Source organism: Suricata suricatta, chromosome 15 (assembly GCF_006229205.1).
Source record: "Suricata suricatta isolate VVHF042 chromosome 15, meerkat_22Aug2017_6uvM2_HiC, whole genome shotgun sequence".
Lineage (NCBI taxonomy): Eukaryota > Metazoa > Chordata > Mammalia > Carnivora > Herpestidae > Suricata > Suricata suricatta.
This window is the reverse complement of record NC_043714.1, coordinates 62,473,802-62,492,556: the sequence shown is the minus strand read 5'-3', so window position 1 is coordinate 62,492,556 and position 18,755 is coordinate 62,473,802. Positions and strand designations below refer to the sequence as shown.

Here is an 18,755-nt window from a genome sequence, read left to right as displayed (position 1 = left end):
TTGCTTTTTCTTTCTTTCTTTTTTTTTTTTTTTTAGGCACTCAATTCTTACGTTTTAAAAAGGCACTGCAGTCTGGGAGGATTTGCTTTTAAAATAAAAGGTGGGGGAATAGATAAGAAATGAATAGGCCACCCTCAGCACATGATGACCTGTCATAGTTTTGACACTTGACATGTGGAGAGTGGGGAGGAGATGACAAATAGCATGGTAAGGCTTTCACTGACTCAGAAGGTTCAGTGAACTGGGCGTCTTGTCAGAAGCTATCAAAGAACTATAACGTATTCAGTTTGGAGAGACCTGGCTTTCTACCTATTACTAAAATAAAGTTATTTTTTTTCTACCCAACACTAAATCTTCCTGTTCTAGAGAGTTCCCCGCCAAGAGGAAAGCAGACCCCACCTGCACTATAAAAGCCTAAAAAGCCAGGCATTCATTTTCCCAGCTTCCCTTGCAGCTACACCACATTCAGTCAGATGGGCTTTTAGTCAGATGCTGGTAATGCAAAGAAGTAGGGGCCAATGGAAAAGGCCTTCTGGTGAGACCAACAGCAATAGCAGCAACGTCTGCTAACCAGGGACAGAGATGCTAGCAGTGCGATGCTGGCACTGTCCTCTGTTTGGGGGGAAGGTGGGGATGTCAGCCATGTCCTCACGAGGCTGCTTCTCAGGCACCATTTTGCCCTTGGTCCCTGCTGCCATCTTGTCCCCCTTGTTCCAGCTCATTTTATAAGCCTGGGTCTTCCTGGTGATTCTCTGAGCTCCCCAGCAGGCTTTCAGTAAGTTCTTTTTCTTCTTAAACCAGCCAGAGTTGGTTTCTGTTGTTTATAATTAAGACTTCTGATGGACACACTAGTTGTATGTCTTGAACAAGTTAATTTCCCTGACCCTCAGCTTCCCTGACTGTAAAATGGGGATCATACTCCTATGTCATCCATTTATTCACTCAGCAAATATGTAATCATTGAACAGCTACTGGCTGTTAAGCATTTCCTGCACTCATAGATTCCTAGTCTGATGGGAAAGGCAGATACTAACAAATTATCGTGGAAATAATTTACTATGATTATGTAAGATGCTGTGAAATAATTCAGCATAATTCATAATAGCTCCAAACAAGCCAAATGTATACTAACTGATGATTAAAGAAACATAATGTGGTATGTGCATACAATGGAATATTATTCGGCTATAAAGAGAAAGGAAGTACAGATACATGCTATAGTATGGATGGACCTTGAAAACATCATAGGAAGTGAAAGACAGCAGGCACAAAAGACCACATGCCGTATGATTCTGTTTGGATGAAATGTCCAGAAGAGGCAAATCCATAGAGATAGAAAGTAGATTAGTGGTGTTCAGGGGCTAAGAGGAGGGGGTATTTAGGAGTGACTGCCCATGGTGACAGAGTTTCCTTCTGGGACGATGGAGATGTTCTGGAATTAGATAGCAGCGATGGCTGCACTAGCCTGTGGCCACACTAAGAACCACTGACCTGTACACTTGGAAAGGGTCCGTGTGTGGATATGTGTGGAGTATATCTCTAAAGAGGGCTCTCATTCTTATTCCATTCCTCATCGCTGTGCTCTTTGTGCCCTATCTTCTTTCTGCCTTAACGCTATCTTTTTCTCAGTGCTGCTAAGAAAGAGAGTGTCTGGTATCCCCACATGCACACACTTCTGATGCACACACTTCTGACTTAGCAGATGCATCACCAGGACCCTCCCTCTCTTCAGAGGTCTGAAATCAATTCCAGAGAAGACCCTGACTGGCCCCACTTAGGTTACATGCCCACTGGACCAATCACTGCGAGGGACAAGGAGTGAGGGCTAGGGACTATGACCGGCCCAGCTTGGTTACTTGGTAACCCACGTAAGGAGGTAATGAGCACAGTGACTAACAGCCCCACTGGAACCACATAGAAAGGGGGGCATTTTCCTCCAAAAGAAGGGAGGAAGTGTTACTAAAAGGGAGGAGGGATGAGATGGTGAGCTTGACAACCGATATCTACCCTGTTTCACCATGATCACTATGGAAACCAAGCTGTTCTAGAGGCATGCAGGTCAAATCTCCCTAAGAACATTTCCTAAAAGACCTAGAGAATAAGGGGAAATTAGTAAAAGAAAACCCAGTACCTGAAGAAGAATGCTAAAGATGGAGGGAATACATATGATATGTTAACATATGTTAAAATGTATCAACTCTAAACCAATAAGTAATGAAGTTATTACTCTGGACCCCGGAATCCTGCCCCCAGACTAGGTCTCTGTGTGTTCTGAAGAGCTGTGGCTTAGGACACGCTCTGCGCCAGGCTGTCTGCCCAAGTCCCACCCTGAGACCCATCACTGGGGATGAGCCGCATACCTGATCCATGAAGACTCTCCGGCTGTTTCCTATCACAAGCAAAATAAATACCATTTCATGCCTGGTGTTCCAGCCCTCTTCCCACATAAAAGTTGCAAGGAGATATTTTAATAGTCCTCACTTTCATCTAGGTAAAACTGTGCCAAGGGACGATAACATCGGCTCAAGCACATTGCTTGCAACTTGGAACACTCTGCACAGAAGGTTTGTTTTGTTTGGATGTTAAAAGGTGGTTGGGGGGGGGTTGCAAGACTGGGCTGACACACATGCATAAATGTTATGGGGCTGGAAGAAAACATAAAAGTCATCCAGCCACTCATCTGAAAGATGGAGGAACCAAGGAGTACTGGAAGACTTCAGTGACTTGGTCAAACCCACACCATTGCCCCTGTTTCCCTAAGCTGCCCATTACTGGCTCAGTCAGGACCCATTTGGCTACAAAAGACAGAAGGCAGTGAAGGTTCACAGGCAGGGTTGGGACTTGGGGCTCAGGTGATATGATCAGGACATGCTCTCATTCTGTCCCTAAGGTAAGGACTGTCCCAGTCTGCCCAGGACTGAGGGCATTCCTAGGATGTGGGACTTTGACTTTTAAAATCAGGACAGTCTGGGATGAGTTGATCAGTCTAGTCTGTATCTTCAGCCAGGCTATCCTCTGTGTTAACTCCATTCTCTCCAGCTTCTCTCTTGTCCCTCCCTCTCCGCAACTCAGGCAGAAAAGGGACTTTTTTTCAATATCACCAGCACAAATCCTGCAATTCACTCTCTTTGGATCACATGCCCTGAACACCCCAGTACATCCAAGAGTTGATTGTGCTAAGCCCCTCTGAGACCTTCTAGAGAAATGGCTACAGAAGTCCACAGGCTGGTCATCATCTCATGGCTGTAATTTGATGCCCATGTGTGATGTCTGGAACCATATAACAAGTTATATTTTTGTAAGATGATTGAGAGATATAACTGTGTAACAAGATGGTGTTGGTGGCCCTGTAAGATATTGGTCTCAGATTCTACATGTCAGATCTACATGACATTTTTTGAGGCTTTGCGTACATATAAAAGGACACTGTGGGGGTTTCAGATAGGACCTCGCCCTGGACAGGCAGAATCTCATCACCTCAGTCCCAAATGTTTCTCCTAAGAGGAAATGGGGTGCCTACAGACGTGGTTCTCTAGGCAAACTCCAGCCCAAACCCTCCTGGTTCCCTTTGCTGAGAGTGTACCTTCCATGCTCATCACAGGAAATTGTAACATTCTTAACATTCAGGGTCAGTTTCTCCAAGTCCAACCCTGTGCTGTGGAGAACCGCTTCACTAGGGCCATACAGCCACCCTGTCACCTGTATGTGCACATGGGTTAGGCATCAAGGAAGGGTGCTGTCGTAAAAGAAGGGAGACGACGATGTCAGAAACAATAGAAATCCATTCCACCTTTCTGCACCGTTTACCCCTGGCAATGGTCATCCTCCAGGTAATTGTGAAGCTGGGCCATGTAAATGTGAGAGAGCTACTGCTTGAATGTGGCGAGTAGAAGTCATGAAGTCAGAAAAAGTGGGGAGTTAAACCTCCTCTTACCAGTTGTGCTGGCTGTCTCTGATCCCAGCAGGCTACATCAGTGGGCATTCTTGCCCTCCAGCTTCCAGTTGTGGTTGTGTTTCTCAATGGGAGGGACAGGTGGGAAACTGAAGGAAAGGAAGAGAGTGCAGTCAGGGTATTTATTGCCCTTGGTGCCTTTCTCCCAAGTCACTGGGACTTGGCTATATCCTTTACCAAAGGCCACAGCTCCTATTTGGTGGCCCTCGGCTACAACCATGGCTCCTTCCTCCAGGTTCTCGTAACTGCTCCCTCCATTTGCCCCTGGGGGGCCTTGCAGTAGGAACAGTCCTCTCCACTGCCACCCCCACAGTGCCCCCACCATCCCTCATTGGTCTCCCTAACCTGGCGATGCCATTGTAAGCGGTCGCTTTACTAAACTATTCTCTCTTATCCCATCCAGTGAGCCATCTGTTCCCTGCAGAGATATGAGTGTCACTCCAGCTGTGAGACCTCAGGCAAATAACTCAGCTTCCAGAAACTTTAGTTCTCACAGCTGAGAATGAAGATGACCATATGTGCCACTCATTGTCATCATGGGATGACATATGGAGCCTAACACCAAGCCTGATCCATGACAGACACTCAGTCTAAACACAACTGTCCCCTTCACTAGTCTGTGAACTCCTAGACCAGGGATCTCATTTCATTCATCTTTGAGTCAACAGCAGCTAATATGTATTCAATAAATGCTATTTTATGAATTGTCAATCTGTTGTTTGGCCCCTGTTCCTTCCCTTTGATTCTGGAAGATAGATAAGAAAAATAGGCAGCAGTTAGCATTAATCTGATTATCTACCGAAACTCAGAAGCTTGTAGTTCTTAAAGTATAAAGTATTCTTTATGTTGTATCTTATATTTTTCCTAGGTCACAAAAGAAACTGATTTTATTACACATCATGTCTGTGCTTTTTCTGGACAAGTCCTGCTAAGGAGGGGTGCCATTTAAACTTGTGATTCCAGGGGCACCTGAGTGGCTTAGTGGGTGGAGCGTCGAACTTCAGCTCAGGTCATGATCTCACGGTTTGTGAGTTTAAGCCCATATCGTGTTCACTAGTGTCAGCACAGAGCCCACTTTGGATCCTCTATCCTCCTTTTGCTGCCCCCCCTTTGCATGCTCTCAAATATAAATAAAAAATTAACATGTGATCCTGGGCGCCTGGGTAGCTCAGCAGGTTGAGCATCTGACTTTTGATTTCAGCTCAGTTCATGATTCCAGAGTCATGAGACCAGGCCTCACATCAGGGTCTAAACTGAGCATAGAGCCTGCTTAAGATTCCCTCTCTCTCCCTCTGCCTCTTTCTCCCCACTCTCTAAAGTTAAAAAAATGAATAAATAAACATGTGATTTTGCACCAATATTTGGAGACTCTACTCTGTAACAGACAGCACTCTGGATTCACTGTTCTCCCCAGGTTTTAGGGGCTCCTAATGCTGCTTCAGCCTTTAAAACCTTAAAACTGTTGAAAGCACAACATTGGCATTAAACTTCAGATACCTACCCACCAGGATAGACACGCTGGCTCAACGCATCTCCAGTGCTATCGGATCAAATGCTATGGAAGATGCTCACCTCACCTCCAAAGGCTCTCTGCCCTCCATATGCCAGAGGAGGGTCTTCACAGTCAGGCTCTAACTTGCCTTCCAGATTCATTTCCTGTCTCCTTTCATGCAACCTCTGCTCCAGAAACACTGAGTCCACACTGTTTCCCAAACACCCTGGGCTCTCTTACTTCTACACGGCTTTGCTCTCTGCCTCAATGTCCTCTTCCTTGTCCTTTCTACAGTGAAGGGAGTGAGGCTTGTCCTTCAGCTGTACCTCTTCTATGGAACCTTCCATGACTTTCCAACAACAGAATAAGTGCCTACCTCCTCTATGCGCCACATTACATTTTAGTGCGATGGGTCTGTCTCCCTAGTAGATGCTCATGGGCTCTAGCATTTGTAAATTATCCATTATGTGCCTGTGGCTCCATGAACATCTCATCTAATTCTCACACCAGCCCTTAAGTACGTCCTTAAACTGTAAATGCCACGATTGCAGAAACCATCGGAGTATGTGTTTGGGACTATGGGGTTTTGGGGGATGGTTTTGTTTGTTTGTTGGGTTTTTTCTTTTTTTTAAGTTTATTTATTTATTTTGGAGAGACAGCGAGTGCAGCGGAAGTGCAGAGAGAGGGGGAGAGAGAGAGAAAATCCCAAGTAAGCTCCACACTGTCAGCACAGAGCCCAACACAGAGCTCAAACCTATGAATTGTAAGATCATGATCTAAGCCGAAATCAAGAGTCAGATGCTTAATTGACAGAGCCACCCAGACACCCCTATTAGCTTTTTTGTTTGTTTGCTTTGATTTTGCTTTTGTTTTTCATTTGTTTTGTGTATTTGGAGAGTTTATTTTATGCATTTTTCCTTTCAGCCTTGTATTTCTGATACATAGCACCACCACATTGCAAATGTTCTACAAATACTTGCTGAATGAATGAAAGTTGGTATTTTTTTTTTACTTATGGAGACACTCAAAAGCAAAGACTGCAATGAATTTACCCCTGGCTCTCTCTCTGTGCTCAGCCTGTGTCTGGTGGGTGAGGGCCACACCCCATCCATCTTTGTTTTATGAATGGCAGGACTTTTGTGTGGCATTCACTAAGTACAAAATAAAAGCTTGGAGAAGGAATAAATGCATATCCCAAAGGATTATGACTTGATGACAGGCAATTGAAAAAAAGGTAGAGTCACAGCTAAATTCTACCACATGTCTGTAGAGATCAACTTTCTCATTTAAAGTATAAAAATGATGTTACTTGCTATAAGTAATGCTCAGAGGAAAGTCTCTTTGCCTAACTTTCTTAGGTAAAGGAGACTTTTAAAATAGCTCCCCTCATATTTTGTATTATTCCTGGCATGCCTTCTTCCTGGAAGGCTCCATTAAATCAAACATTTGTAGATCAAATTGATTTAAATATTGTAGGAACTGTTGATTTTTCAAGAAACACTACTACATAGCCTCTGGGAAAATAAAGACTGCTCCAATAAAATGATAATTTTATGCTTCAATAAAATGAAATCATCTCCCAATTTGTATCACACAGGGGCCCAGCAGGTTATAAAACTCTGCTCAAATGCTTAAGAGGTTTTAATAAAGGGATCCATTACAGAGGTGTGGATAGAGTTAAAAGAGCCTCCAAGAGGTGAGGGCAGCGGGAAGCTGTTACTACCTCTGGGTCTCAGGGGCAAGAGGAAGAATGTGACTTTGCAGAGCCCAATGAGAGCTGAAATCAGGGCAGAGCAGCTGTCTGGCAGGAACTAAAATTGTGGAAGGCCTAAGCATATTATGCCTAAGCAAAACGGGAGAGAAAAAAAATCTCTCTCTCTGTCTCTCTCTCTCATCTTTTGCCAGTAACTTTCATTGACCAAACCCAACCAGAAACCAGAGCACAAGGAAGCCCAGGTAGATAGTCTGGATGGACTGGAGGGAAGGGGAGGGGAGGGCGCTGGGGGGAGCCATGCCAGTTACCTGCATGGTTCCCCACTTTTGCATCTATGCAGCATCCCTCTTGTACCTCATCCAGATGAAGAAACTCATGCTCTACATCCCAGAGAACCAAAGTCCCACAAACTGCTGTCATGGTAAGGAGAGATGGATACAGTCACACTTCCACTTGGAACCTAACATACTTCGTGTGAGGCAGCAGAAAGGCGAGCCCATAAAGAAAACCATAATCAAGTCGAGAAGACATGCCTAACAACAGCAATCCCAACTTCAGCTGCTGGTCGTGGGACAAAAATCAGCAATCCCCCCACTACCTCTATTCTACCTTCTCCCTCAGCACTTCAACTGGTTAGAGTTTTGTTAGCCAATGGGATGAGCCAGCTCTTCATTTCCTGGGGATCAGAGCCCTTGTGGCCCTGTGCTGTCCGGATTAGCATGGTCTTCCATTAACCATTATTATTGTATATGGCGGTGTTAAGAAGTGACTCAGTGAGTCTTCTGGGCTCTAGATATGGTCTCTCTTGTCTTCATTGGGTAGCAGTAACCTGTTTCCCTTAATAATTGACTCTAGTCAATACACTTACCTTCTGCCTGCTTGGATTCAGTGGCAGGAGGAGCCTTAAAGGGCTAGGGACAGTTTTAGCTGCAACTTTAATGGAACCATGTCTGTGGTCTCTGGTGGAAACCAGAACCTCTAAACTCATCAACCCATGATTTCAGGGGTGGGAAGCCAAAGTTCTTGAGGTGGCTTGTTAGGTATAATAGCCTAAAAATGAGATGAGGCTACACCCACCTCCCCACTCTGGACATGGCAGAAACACTGTATTTACTACATTCTATAAGACAGGGGCCCAGCAATCTCTAGGTCATTCCACAGTTCTTTCAAGCTTCTGTGTGATGGGTCACATAGTCAAATAAGCTAGTTTCACCAGCAAGCACCCAGTGCTATACTTCTTTTGTCATAAAATGAGTCCCTTGGTTATTGAGAGGTAGAATACCAACACATTGCAGTCCCTCCCAGACTACACAATGGCCTCCATGAAAAAACCAGTTGGCCACGTCTGCAGTCCTGAGTCTCACATGCATGAGAGAAGAATCTTCTTCCCAAGGTCTAGCAGTCTGCTTTCTCTGCCCTCCTGCTCCCCGTTGACCTCACATATCCTTTGGGAGGCAGAATTGTTTCATAGGAAGAGCACAAGCTTTGGAGTTCAAAGTCCTGGATTGAAACCCCTGCTCTGCCACGTGTGAGCTGTGTGAGTCCAACTATACAATTTCTTTGTGAATATAATAGGGATATGATACCTACTTTGCACTGTTTGCGGGGGCGAGGGGAGTTAAATAAACCAATGTAGATAAAAGACACACATCAGGTATTCAATAAATGTTACCCCCTTCCTCCTGCCTTCAAGCTAAGTTCCACATCTGAAGCATCAATTTAGAAAATTATAACAAAATGTGTGATGGGACCTTAGGGAAATTTACAAGATATGCTCTGGGTTCGGCCTTGCTGCCCTGATGAGGTCATGCCATGGATTTATAAGAAAAATCTACAGCTCTGAGCTTTTGAAGTCCTCTTCTTTTACTTTCACACATGGACAGCTCAACATTCTTCTCTGTCTCCGTATTTCTAAATCTGCCAGTTTTATACAAGCCAAAATCCCCTATCTGGGCTTAAGTCCAGTTTTCTCAGTGGATGATTTTTTAGGTAAGTCCTAATACATACAGATCAACCTCTCTGGTCTAATTCAACTGTTGGCCCAAGTACACAGATAAGCACATGAGACCACAGGGCCTTGGAGGGCTGATGGGCAGAGGAGACAGTGTGTTCATATGGGACCCAGGCGCTGAATGCCTCGCTTACATGAAGGTTCCATACAGTTGCAGTCACTGTTTGCAAGCAACAGAAATCAACCCTGACTCTTCTAAGTGCAAAGATTTTATTGGAAGACTATCGGATTCATAGCATCAGCAAAAGGCCGAAGAAGCAGGCATGGAAAACTGAGGCAAGAACTGAGAGAGCCCCCAGAGGAGCAGAGAGCAAGGATCACAACAAAGCTGCTGCAGCAGGGGCCAGCCAGGGACAGCACCCTCCAACGAGGAAACGCCAACCTCCTTCCATCACTTCTCCAGGAGAGTATGTGTGGTTGGTCCAGCCCAACTCACATGCCTGCCCCTGACTGGACCACAGCAGGGAGAGAGGTCCCTTTGGATCCTGGATCTGGAAGTCGACACCAGTTCCCACCATGATCCCTGAGGCATCCCCTGTCCCCCACATCGGGAAGCTCACAGGCAGTGCAAACTGGATGGTAAAAATATATACATAAAACGAATTTTCAGCACCCACCCATTCACTTGTTGGTTTTAGGGAATTTCATTCTTATTTGTAGTAAGAATAGCACTATATATTTCATAACATTTTTAAAGATGTGTAAAAATGGAACATTTCATTTCATGGGACAGACTGTGTGCTATAACCACTGGCAGAAAACAAAATCTTATTCAAGATGGATTAGATAATGGAGGACAAAAAGAGAAGATCCCTTTTGAATGTTTTTCCAAAAAGAGCTGCTTCCTCTTCCTGGGGCAGGCCTTGGCAATTAGAAATAAGTCCCTTCCACAACACAGGCAATCTCCCCAGGGAAGAGGAATGCAGAGTTTGACCTGTTCATGGCCCTAAAATGAGTGGAAGTGAGGTCTCACTCAGAACAGTGCAACAGTCCTCAGTCCCTCCCCCAGCCATTTGTTTCTTCTTTCACCTAAAGTAGAATCTGTCTTGATCCTGAAGTTGAGTTCAAGCCCCATGTGGGCCATAGAGCTTACTTAAAAAGAAGGAAGCGGGGGGCGCCTGGGTGGCTCAGTAGGTTGAGCATCTGACTTCAGCTCCAGTCATGATCTCACTGTTCATGGGTTCAAGGCTGCATCAGGCTCTGTGCTGACAGCTTGGAGCCTGGAGATTGCTTCGGAGACTGTGTCTCCCTCTCTGTCTCTGCCCTCCCCCGTTCATACTCTGTCTCTCCCAAAAAAAAAAATTAAATTAAAAATTAAAATGAAAGAAGAATACATAAACATTAAAATTTTTTAAAAGAAAGAAGGAAAGAAGGGAAGGAGAAAAAAAGAGGAAGGAAGGAAGGGAAGAAAAGAAGAAGAAAGGAAGAAACAGGAAAGAGAGAGAGAGAGAGAAAGAGAAAGAAAGAAAGAAAGAGAAAGGAGGAAGGAAGGGGAAGGAAGGAAGGAAGGAAGGAAGGAAGAAATGGGAGAAGAATCTCGAAAGCCTTCCTCGGTGCTGCCCTTCCTTCACCCCTGATCAATCACCAAGTTCTGGGTGTTTGCCTCCTACAGGTGTCTCAAGTCATCTCCCCCTCACCCCCCAGCTACTACCCTCCTGGCCTTGGTGCTCATCAGCGGCCGCCTGGAAACAGTGACATCCTCCTGACTCCTGTCCATCCAGTGTGCTTCTTCCATCCTTCCCTCTGCCCCTCCCCGCAAGAGATATCTATTACAGCACAACCTACCTGTCATTCCCTGTTTACAGCTCCCGGTGGCTCCTACCACTTCAGATAAGGCCCACACTTTCTACCAGACCTCACAGAACCCTCTGCAACCTGCCTCCACCCCCTCCATCCCCGGTTCTTCTCATTATCTGCTCACACTCTGTCCTTCAAGGCAACTCCGGCTGCCCGCCCCTTTTGCCACTGTTCCTGCTGAATCCTCTACCTGGATGCCAGCCCCGCTCTCAGCTCTATCTCCATTTGCTTCATCAGTTCCTACTCAGCCTTTACGACTCCGTTCAAGAGCAACTCCCGGCAGCCTTGCCTGGCTAGTCCAGCTTGAATCACAGGATTTATCCTCGTCGGGGTCCCAACGAACCCTGTGCAAATCCCAATCACTATACATGTCACATAGTTTTAGAAATACATATTTGTATGTGTGTCTCTCTCCCGTTGGCCTATACACTCCTGAGAGTAAATGCTCATCTTTTTTCCCCTAAGTTGCTTTAGAAGAGCACCAGGAACTTAGCAGAGGCACGGTACATCCCTGTCGAGACAATGAATGAATGAATGATGTTCTACAAAAAATTTTGCAGCCTGTAAATAGATCAACACCAAAACTGCAGATAACCACTCCTTTTGCTTAGTTGACAGAGAGAGGAAAACATCTAATTTATACCTTATCTCTTCAACAGATACACAATTTGAAGAGCTTTTATACAATACCATTTTTAGCAAAGCAGATGTTTAAAAGACTAAATTATTTCTTAAATTACTATCAACAGTAAACCCTGGTTGAAAATATTATGTCCCTTAAGGGACTGGATTTCTCAGGCTGTAGTCAGAACAGGAAAGAAGATGAACATTCTGTACTTATTTTTAAATTACATTCTTCTTCCTGAAATGAATGTACTGCTGTTTAAAAAAAAAATCTCAGGCTCATTTTATTTTTATTTTTATTGAATCATCTGAGACAAATAGTAAAATGGTTTTCAGTTCACAGACCACAGTTTCTAGGTGACAACTTAGAAATTCAGTCCCACCGACACTGAGACCTCCCTGGCACTTTGATCATTGATAGACACCAGGCATCAGGCATACGGTAGTGAGCAGAACACTTCTAGAGACTTTTGCTTTTTTTTTTTTATTGTTACTCCTTTTTTGAGAGAGAGAGAGAGAGAGAGAGAGAGAGAGAGAGAGAGAGAGAGAGAGAAAGAAAATGAGCATTAGCAGAGGAGGGGAAGAGAAAGAAGGAGACACAGAATTAGAAACAGGCTCCAGGCTCTGAACTGTCAGCACAGAGTCCAACATGGGGCTCAAACTCACGAACTATGAGATCATGACCTGAGCCAAAGTTGGATGCTTAACCAACTAAGCCACCGGGGCACTCTGGACTTTTGCTTTCTAATGGGGGTGACAGGCAGCCACCCAACAAGATAGGCAGGGGAAAGTAGTATTTTTCTATTTCCCAAAGAAAATCTGTAATCATGTTAATGATCACTCTTGTCAATAATGCCATAGAACCTTACAACCATCTTCATAACGTGTGTATATGAATGTGAAAACTGAACACCAAACAGGTTAAGTGACTTCTCCAAGATTTGACAAGTCACTAGTTAACTCATATGAGGAAACACACTCCCCATGACTCACAAATCACTCAAATCCTCAGGGGTGATCAGTCAAAACCTGCAGTGATTACAACAATCTGTCAAAATGTAACAAGTGGTAAATCTGCATTCAAGCTGATGGTCAGGTAAACGCTGATTTTTCAACTCTTGTTTCTCTAGGATCCTGATAGTTGAAGAGTAGCATCTTTAGGGGATCAAGTTGTTTTTCTTGTACCTTCTGGAACAAACTCACTGATGAGAAGCCCTAATAAAATCTGATCACTGGAGTGTGTAAACCAGAGGATTTAAATTTTATTTCAAAGTTTACATTTATCAGGAACATTGATCAGTAAAGCAAGATTAATGGAACATTCGAACCCTGTTGTATTTGGTCTCATGATGCCCAGTTCCCAGGCCTGCTACTAACTAGTTCTGTGTTCAAGAGAGTCTCTCTTTTGTGAGACTTAGCCTTTTCAAGGATAAAAGGAAGGAACAGGATTAGGTAACCTCTCTAAAAGTTTGTTCTGATTTTTAAGCAGACCTTGGAGTAAATGTTTAACATATCTAAGACTTAGTCTTTTCATCTATTAAGTGGGGATAAAAATACTTACCTTGCAAAATTATATGAACATTAGTGATAATAAAAGTAAGCCACGAGATACAATGTCTAGATGAATTTCAGTCCAAGCTATTTTTGTATATGAGAAACCTCAGAACTAAATTTGTTATTCAACTATTCAAGATACCATTTGGAAGGTTATAGATAGGACGATTTTAACCAATTTTAGGCACTAATATTGTACATAAAGCTTGACATTCATAACAAATTAAAGATCCTCATTTTAATATAGGGTTTTAGGGGCAACTGGGTGGCTTAGTCGGGTAAGCATCTGACTCCTGATTTTGGCTCAGGTCAAGATCTCACAGTTCATAGGTTCAAGCCCTACATGGGCTCTGTGCTGACAGTGCAGAGCCTCCTTGGGATTCTGTCTCCCTCTCTCTGCCTCTCCCACACTACCTCTCTGTCTCTCTCTCTCTCAAAAATAAATAAATTAACATTTTAAAAATGATAAGGATAAATAAAAATAAATAAAATGTGTTTTTATAAAAAGACACCAGAAGTCTGGGCTATTCGTAAGTGTTGTGATTTCATTCATTTCTTTATGTTGTACAAAAGTTAGCAGCCTTGCCTCCAAATCCTGTTTACTGCTTATTAAAAGAAAAAAAAGTTTTATCATTAAAATGAACAACTGGTCTATGAAAGAAGGAGGATTATAGCAAAATGCCCTTGACCCTCTCTCAGAAACAGAACCAGGCCCACATTTGAGGAATGCCAAATGATTCTCATTAAAGTAATGAGAATATTTTCAGTGACATGTGTCTGACCGACTTTAATTTGGTTGGCAGGACTTGTGGCATCCAGAGACCCAAAAATAACCCACAGCCAGCAGTTCCTGCTCAAACACACCTAACAGACGTATTTCACACTGTTTCAAGGGTGCCCCGCCCTAGACAGACAGGGTGTAGGGTCATATGCAAATTGTTGTGGCCTTAAACACACAGTCCTGTGACAGCACTGACAGGTTGAATTTAATATCCTGAGTTCCTCCAGCTCTGCCCCTGACAAAATTCGCCTGAACTTGGACAGAGTGAGCCAACAGATCTGGTTGATCCCAGCCCCTGCCCCACCCTCAAGCTGAAGTTATTTTTAACTTACAACTACTGCTGATAAGTATTAAAAAAAGAAAAAATACCCTTTCAGAAAGAGAAACTATGAAAAAACAAAATAGCATTGCATTCTAGTGAGAAGTAGTCGGTGCCTCAGCCAAAACCATAAACAAATGTCATTTGGGGGTAGAAACAACAGTGTGCTTCATATTTATCAAGTTTTCAATCCCTTCTACAAACAATGTCTACAAACAGCCTTATGAGGCAGTGGGCAGGCTAAACTCGTGCTGGGTTTACCTTGGGAAATGTAGGCTTCTGACCAGAACAAGGCTCCTTTCCATAGTTTAAGTGCAATAAATTGTAACTAGTAATACGCAAGCTATCAGTTCGTTGTACAATTTGCTCCAATATAGACAGTTTTTCCCATATCTGTAAATTAGCTGAGTAAACTATGCGCCATGCCCTCAAAACTTAAAATCTGATGGGTGGTCATGGATGTAAGCAAGTAAAAGACAGAGGTGCAAATTTCACATAAAGATAATAATATTCTGTACCATTGGTGCTGGCATCTTTATAGATACTTTGTACATATTAACTCATAAATCCTCACAACACCCTTTGAGGTGGTTACTATCATTATTCCCAATTCACAAATGAGGAAACTGTGACACAGAGAGGTGAAGTAACTTGCCCAAGGTCACACAGCTATTTAAGTAGGGAACGATGATTAGAACCCAGTCTGGCTCCTGTTGGGGTTGAAGACAGACCTGGGTACAAGCTTGGGTTTCACCCTACTGGCTGGCTGATCTTCAACAGGCTACCTAAGGTTTCAGAGCCTTAGCTTCCTAATCTGTAAAATAGGGAATGACAGCACCCAGCTCACAGACTTGGTGAAGAGTATTAAACCTGATTACGTTTGCAAAGTGCGTGACACAGTGTCTTCCGCATGGCTAGCATCTGCCTGGGGGGGAACAAATATTTAAACATTTAAAACATTTTTCTCCAAGATGCCACCTTTTGACCTCCTTCCCTGTTTGCCTCCCTAACTGGTGAGGCCTGACTCGTGGGGGATTAGACAAAGCAGGGTAGGATTCGGGGCTGCCCACCCTTCCTCCTCTCTACCCTGCTGTGTCCTTAGGAGGAATTAGAGGTCAGTAGGTGAAGACAGGGGGATAACAGCATCCCCTAGTAGTTCAACATTTATTGAGTTATTTATTGATTGCGAGTCACATACCAAACACCATGACAGGCACTGTGGTGACTAAAACACTAAGACGCAGCCCTACCAACATGGAATTCATAGCCCCATAGGGGAGAAGCACACATTTTTTAAAAAATCAAATACCCAGGGGCGCCTGGGTGGCTCAGTTGGTTAAGCATCCGAATTCCTCTCAGATCCTGATCTCATGGTTTGTGAGCTCGAGCCCCGTGTCGGGCTCCCTGCTGTCAGTGCAGATCCTGCTTCAGATCCTCCATCCCCTTCTCTCTCTCTGCCTCTTACTCACTCTCAAATGCTCGCTCTCTCTCAAAAATAAACATTTTTTAAAAAATCAAATACCCAGCATGTAACATGGGCAATCTGTGGCACAAAGCTGTTCAGGAAAGGCAGTAGCTCAGTGTCCATGCAAAGGAACTCACATTGTGCGCCCCGTTCAAACCATCAGGCCAGGCTGGTCCTCCTGGGTCTGGGCCTTGTGAGACCCTCAGAGCATCCGTCTGTCTCCACATCTTCCGTCGGAAGCTAAGACACTGATACTTTGTGCTTCTCAAATGTTCAGTCATGATACGGCCTCCAGACACAGAGACTTTGCAAAGTCCAGCCAGTATCTGATATGAAGCTAACTGTTCTAAAGATGGCCCAGCACTTTCATTATCCCGAGGGGCTCAGCATTGAAAGGCTTCCTAGTAGAAACCGTATGTTTCAAGAAGTGTCAAGTTAGATTTTTAATGGTGTGGGAAATCTAAAGCAGTCACTGAAACTTCAGAAGAAGTCTGGGTTAGATAGGATAACCACAACTTTTGTTTCTTTTCCTTTCGTCTTTTTTTTAGAAGGAAGATAGAACTGAAGTACAAGAGACAAACACTGAGGCTTCCTGAGATTAATTCGTATCCCCCCAAAAAAGTGATTTCCTTTGTATGTTTGAATTTTAGAAATTAAAAAAGGCTTTGACAAACTTTCAGCCACTGAACCCTTTTTTTAAAAAAAAATTTTATGTTTATTTATTATCGAGACAGAGAGAAACAGAGCATGAGTGGGGGAGGGGCAGAAAGAGAGAGAGTCAGTCACTCAACCCTTTGTCGCTACTGGTTGTGTAATCAAAGACCACAATAATCTCTGTGGCATTCAAGAATAAACAGTTATTTCCTGCTGATACATCTGGGGAGCAACTGAGGCATCTACTCCCTGTGTCCCATCCTGGGACCAAGGCTCTAGCGGTGGATACCCAGGGTATAGCCTTGCCAGGGCATTCATTGAAACACAAGAACACAAGGTCGACCAGACAAGCACGCACACCGTATCTCCTCATATCATATCCACCAGCATCCCACTGACCAAAGCAAGTCACGTGACCAAGCCCACCATCAAGAATCAGAGAAGTACACATCACTAGGAGGCCATGGGCCCTGTGGATGTGTAACACCATTAAAGAGGTTGAAAGAACTAGTACTGATAATCCTATTTATAATGCTTTCAATCCAGAAAGGGAGGCGTTAGAGGCTCTAGTTTTTTTTTTTCTTGATCACTCAAAAAACCGAGTCTCCAGAATTCAAGTCATTCATTCATCCGGGTCAGACAGCAGTGTGTTGCCCTAGCAGAATTAGAATTCAAATCTTCTGCCTTCTCTGGTTTCTATAGTGATGTTGCTTATGGACATGTTGCTAGCAGACATCTTTAATAATCACATCCTTTAATTGTGTTCCCTTGCAAATGTCAGTTCTGACAGCAAAAGCCAGACTCAATACTGTCTCATCTGTTAGCATGATCATTGTGTTTATCATTTGTTTAGGACCTTCTGCAGTGTTTTTACAAGCTATTTGTACTATTACCACACTAATAAATTATTTATGGTGGGAAACCTGAATCAGCAAACTCTGGCTACTTGAAAACAGACTTTATTAAAAACATCGGACATGCACCCCTCCCAAGGCGCAATCATTTTGCCTACTCTAAGCCTTAAAGATTGCACAAGGGTGCCTGGGTGGCTCAGTCGGTTAAGCGTCAGGCTTCGGCTCATGGGTTTGAGCTCCGCATCGGGCTCTGTGCTGACAGCTCAGAGCCTGGAGCCTGCTTCAGATTCTGTATCTCCCTCTCTGTCTGACCCTCCCCTGCTCATGCTGTCTCTCTGTCTCTCAAAAATAAATAAAAAACATTAAAAAAAAAAAACAGAAAATACTTGTCTGTGGAACAGAAAATACTTGTAGATGGCCACAGAAGAAGGAACATAGAGGGGTCAAGTTTGAAACTAACTCTTGAGCATGGAATTTTTACTTGTACAGTTTCATTGCCAAATAGATCAGACTGTGAAGCATCAAAACTAGAAGTCATGAAGGGCAAGAAGCTACGCTGATGTGCAGCCTCCCATGCGCCTACTCCTGCAACAAATAGTTACCGAAAGTCGACTTGTGGCCTGGCAAGGTGCTGGGCTATCCCCTCCAACGAGAGCGAGGGGCTCTCAAGACGTTGATGTTCTGCACAGAGGCATGGAGAGGGATGGGTTATTACAAACAGAGGAACAAAAAGTAAAACTGAACAGGGTAATTTCAGATGGTACTAAGGCTTGTGAAGAGCTAGCCTTGCCAATCCGGCTAAGTCACCGGCTTAACTTTTCTCTGGGGCCCTCAGTGCCCTCATCTGGAAAACCAGGTAGCTTCTACACTGGCCGCTAGCCCGAGGTTATGAGGATTAGGTTATCAAGCTAGTCCCTGAGGGTCTGGGCAACACCAACTCACCCCACTTGCTTTAACCCCCGGGTGGAGGGGCTCCTGGGTCCGTCTCCCTCAACGCGCACCAAAACTAAAACATAACTCCTGGCCTGGTATTTCCCGGAGAGAAATTAGCAGCCTTGAGGATGCCGAACAGCGGGAAGGAGAGGAGGGCACAGCCCCGGAGCTGGAGCGAGGCTCGGACACCCCTAACGCGCGGCCTGGCGCCCTAGAGGTCGGCGCTGCTCGCTTAGGGTGCTGAGAGAGAGTCGGGTGGGGGACTGTCCCTGCCCTCCAGTCCTACCCCGCAGGCACCAGAGGCCGCCCGGCCTTCCTGTCCTTGTCCTTTCTTTAGCACCCTCGGAGACAGACCTCGCAGCGGACGCGTTGACGGCGGTTCGGGGGCAGGGTGGGGTGGGGGCCCTCTTCCCCACCGCCGCCCCGCAAGGGTTGCCCTCTTTCGTCCAAGAGCGGGGGAGGGGCAGAGGCTGTGAGAGAGGCCCGGAGGCTGTGGTCCCCTCCCCCGCCCCGCTCCCGGCCGCTGTGCTCCCCCCAGTTCCGGAAGAGCTATTCTGATCGCGGGGCTCAGTGACAGCTCGGGGAGGCGAGGGGAGCCATCCCTC

General features: G+C 44.7%; 1 protein-coding gene across 4 annotated transcripts in view; it reads right to left on the bottom strand.

Annotated features, from left to right (window-relative positions):
• The window catches only part of WDYHV1 (WDYHV motif containing 1), a 162,093-nt gene that overhangs the window by 44,074 nt on the left and 99,264 nt on the right, over window positions 1-18,755 (bottom strand). For all 4 annotated transcript variants that reach the window (XR_003903135.1, XR_003903136.1, XM_029923452.1 and 1 more), the window contains exon 6: window positions 3,935-4,041. Coding sequence is in view for 2 of the 4 variants with exons in the window: in XM_029923452.1 (XP_029779312.1) it covers window positions 3,935-4,041 (107 nt within the window). In the remaining 2 variants the exon portion in view is untranslated. The remainder of the gene's footprint in view (window positions 1-3,934; window positions 4,042-18,755) is intronic.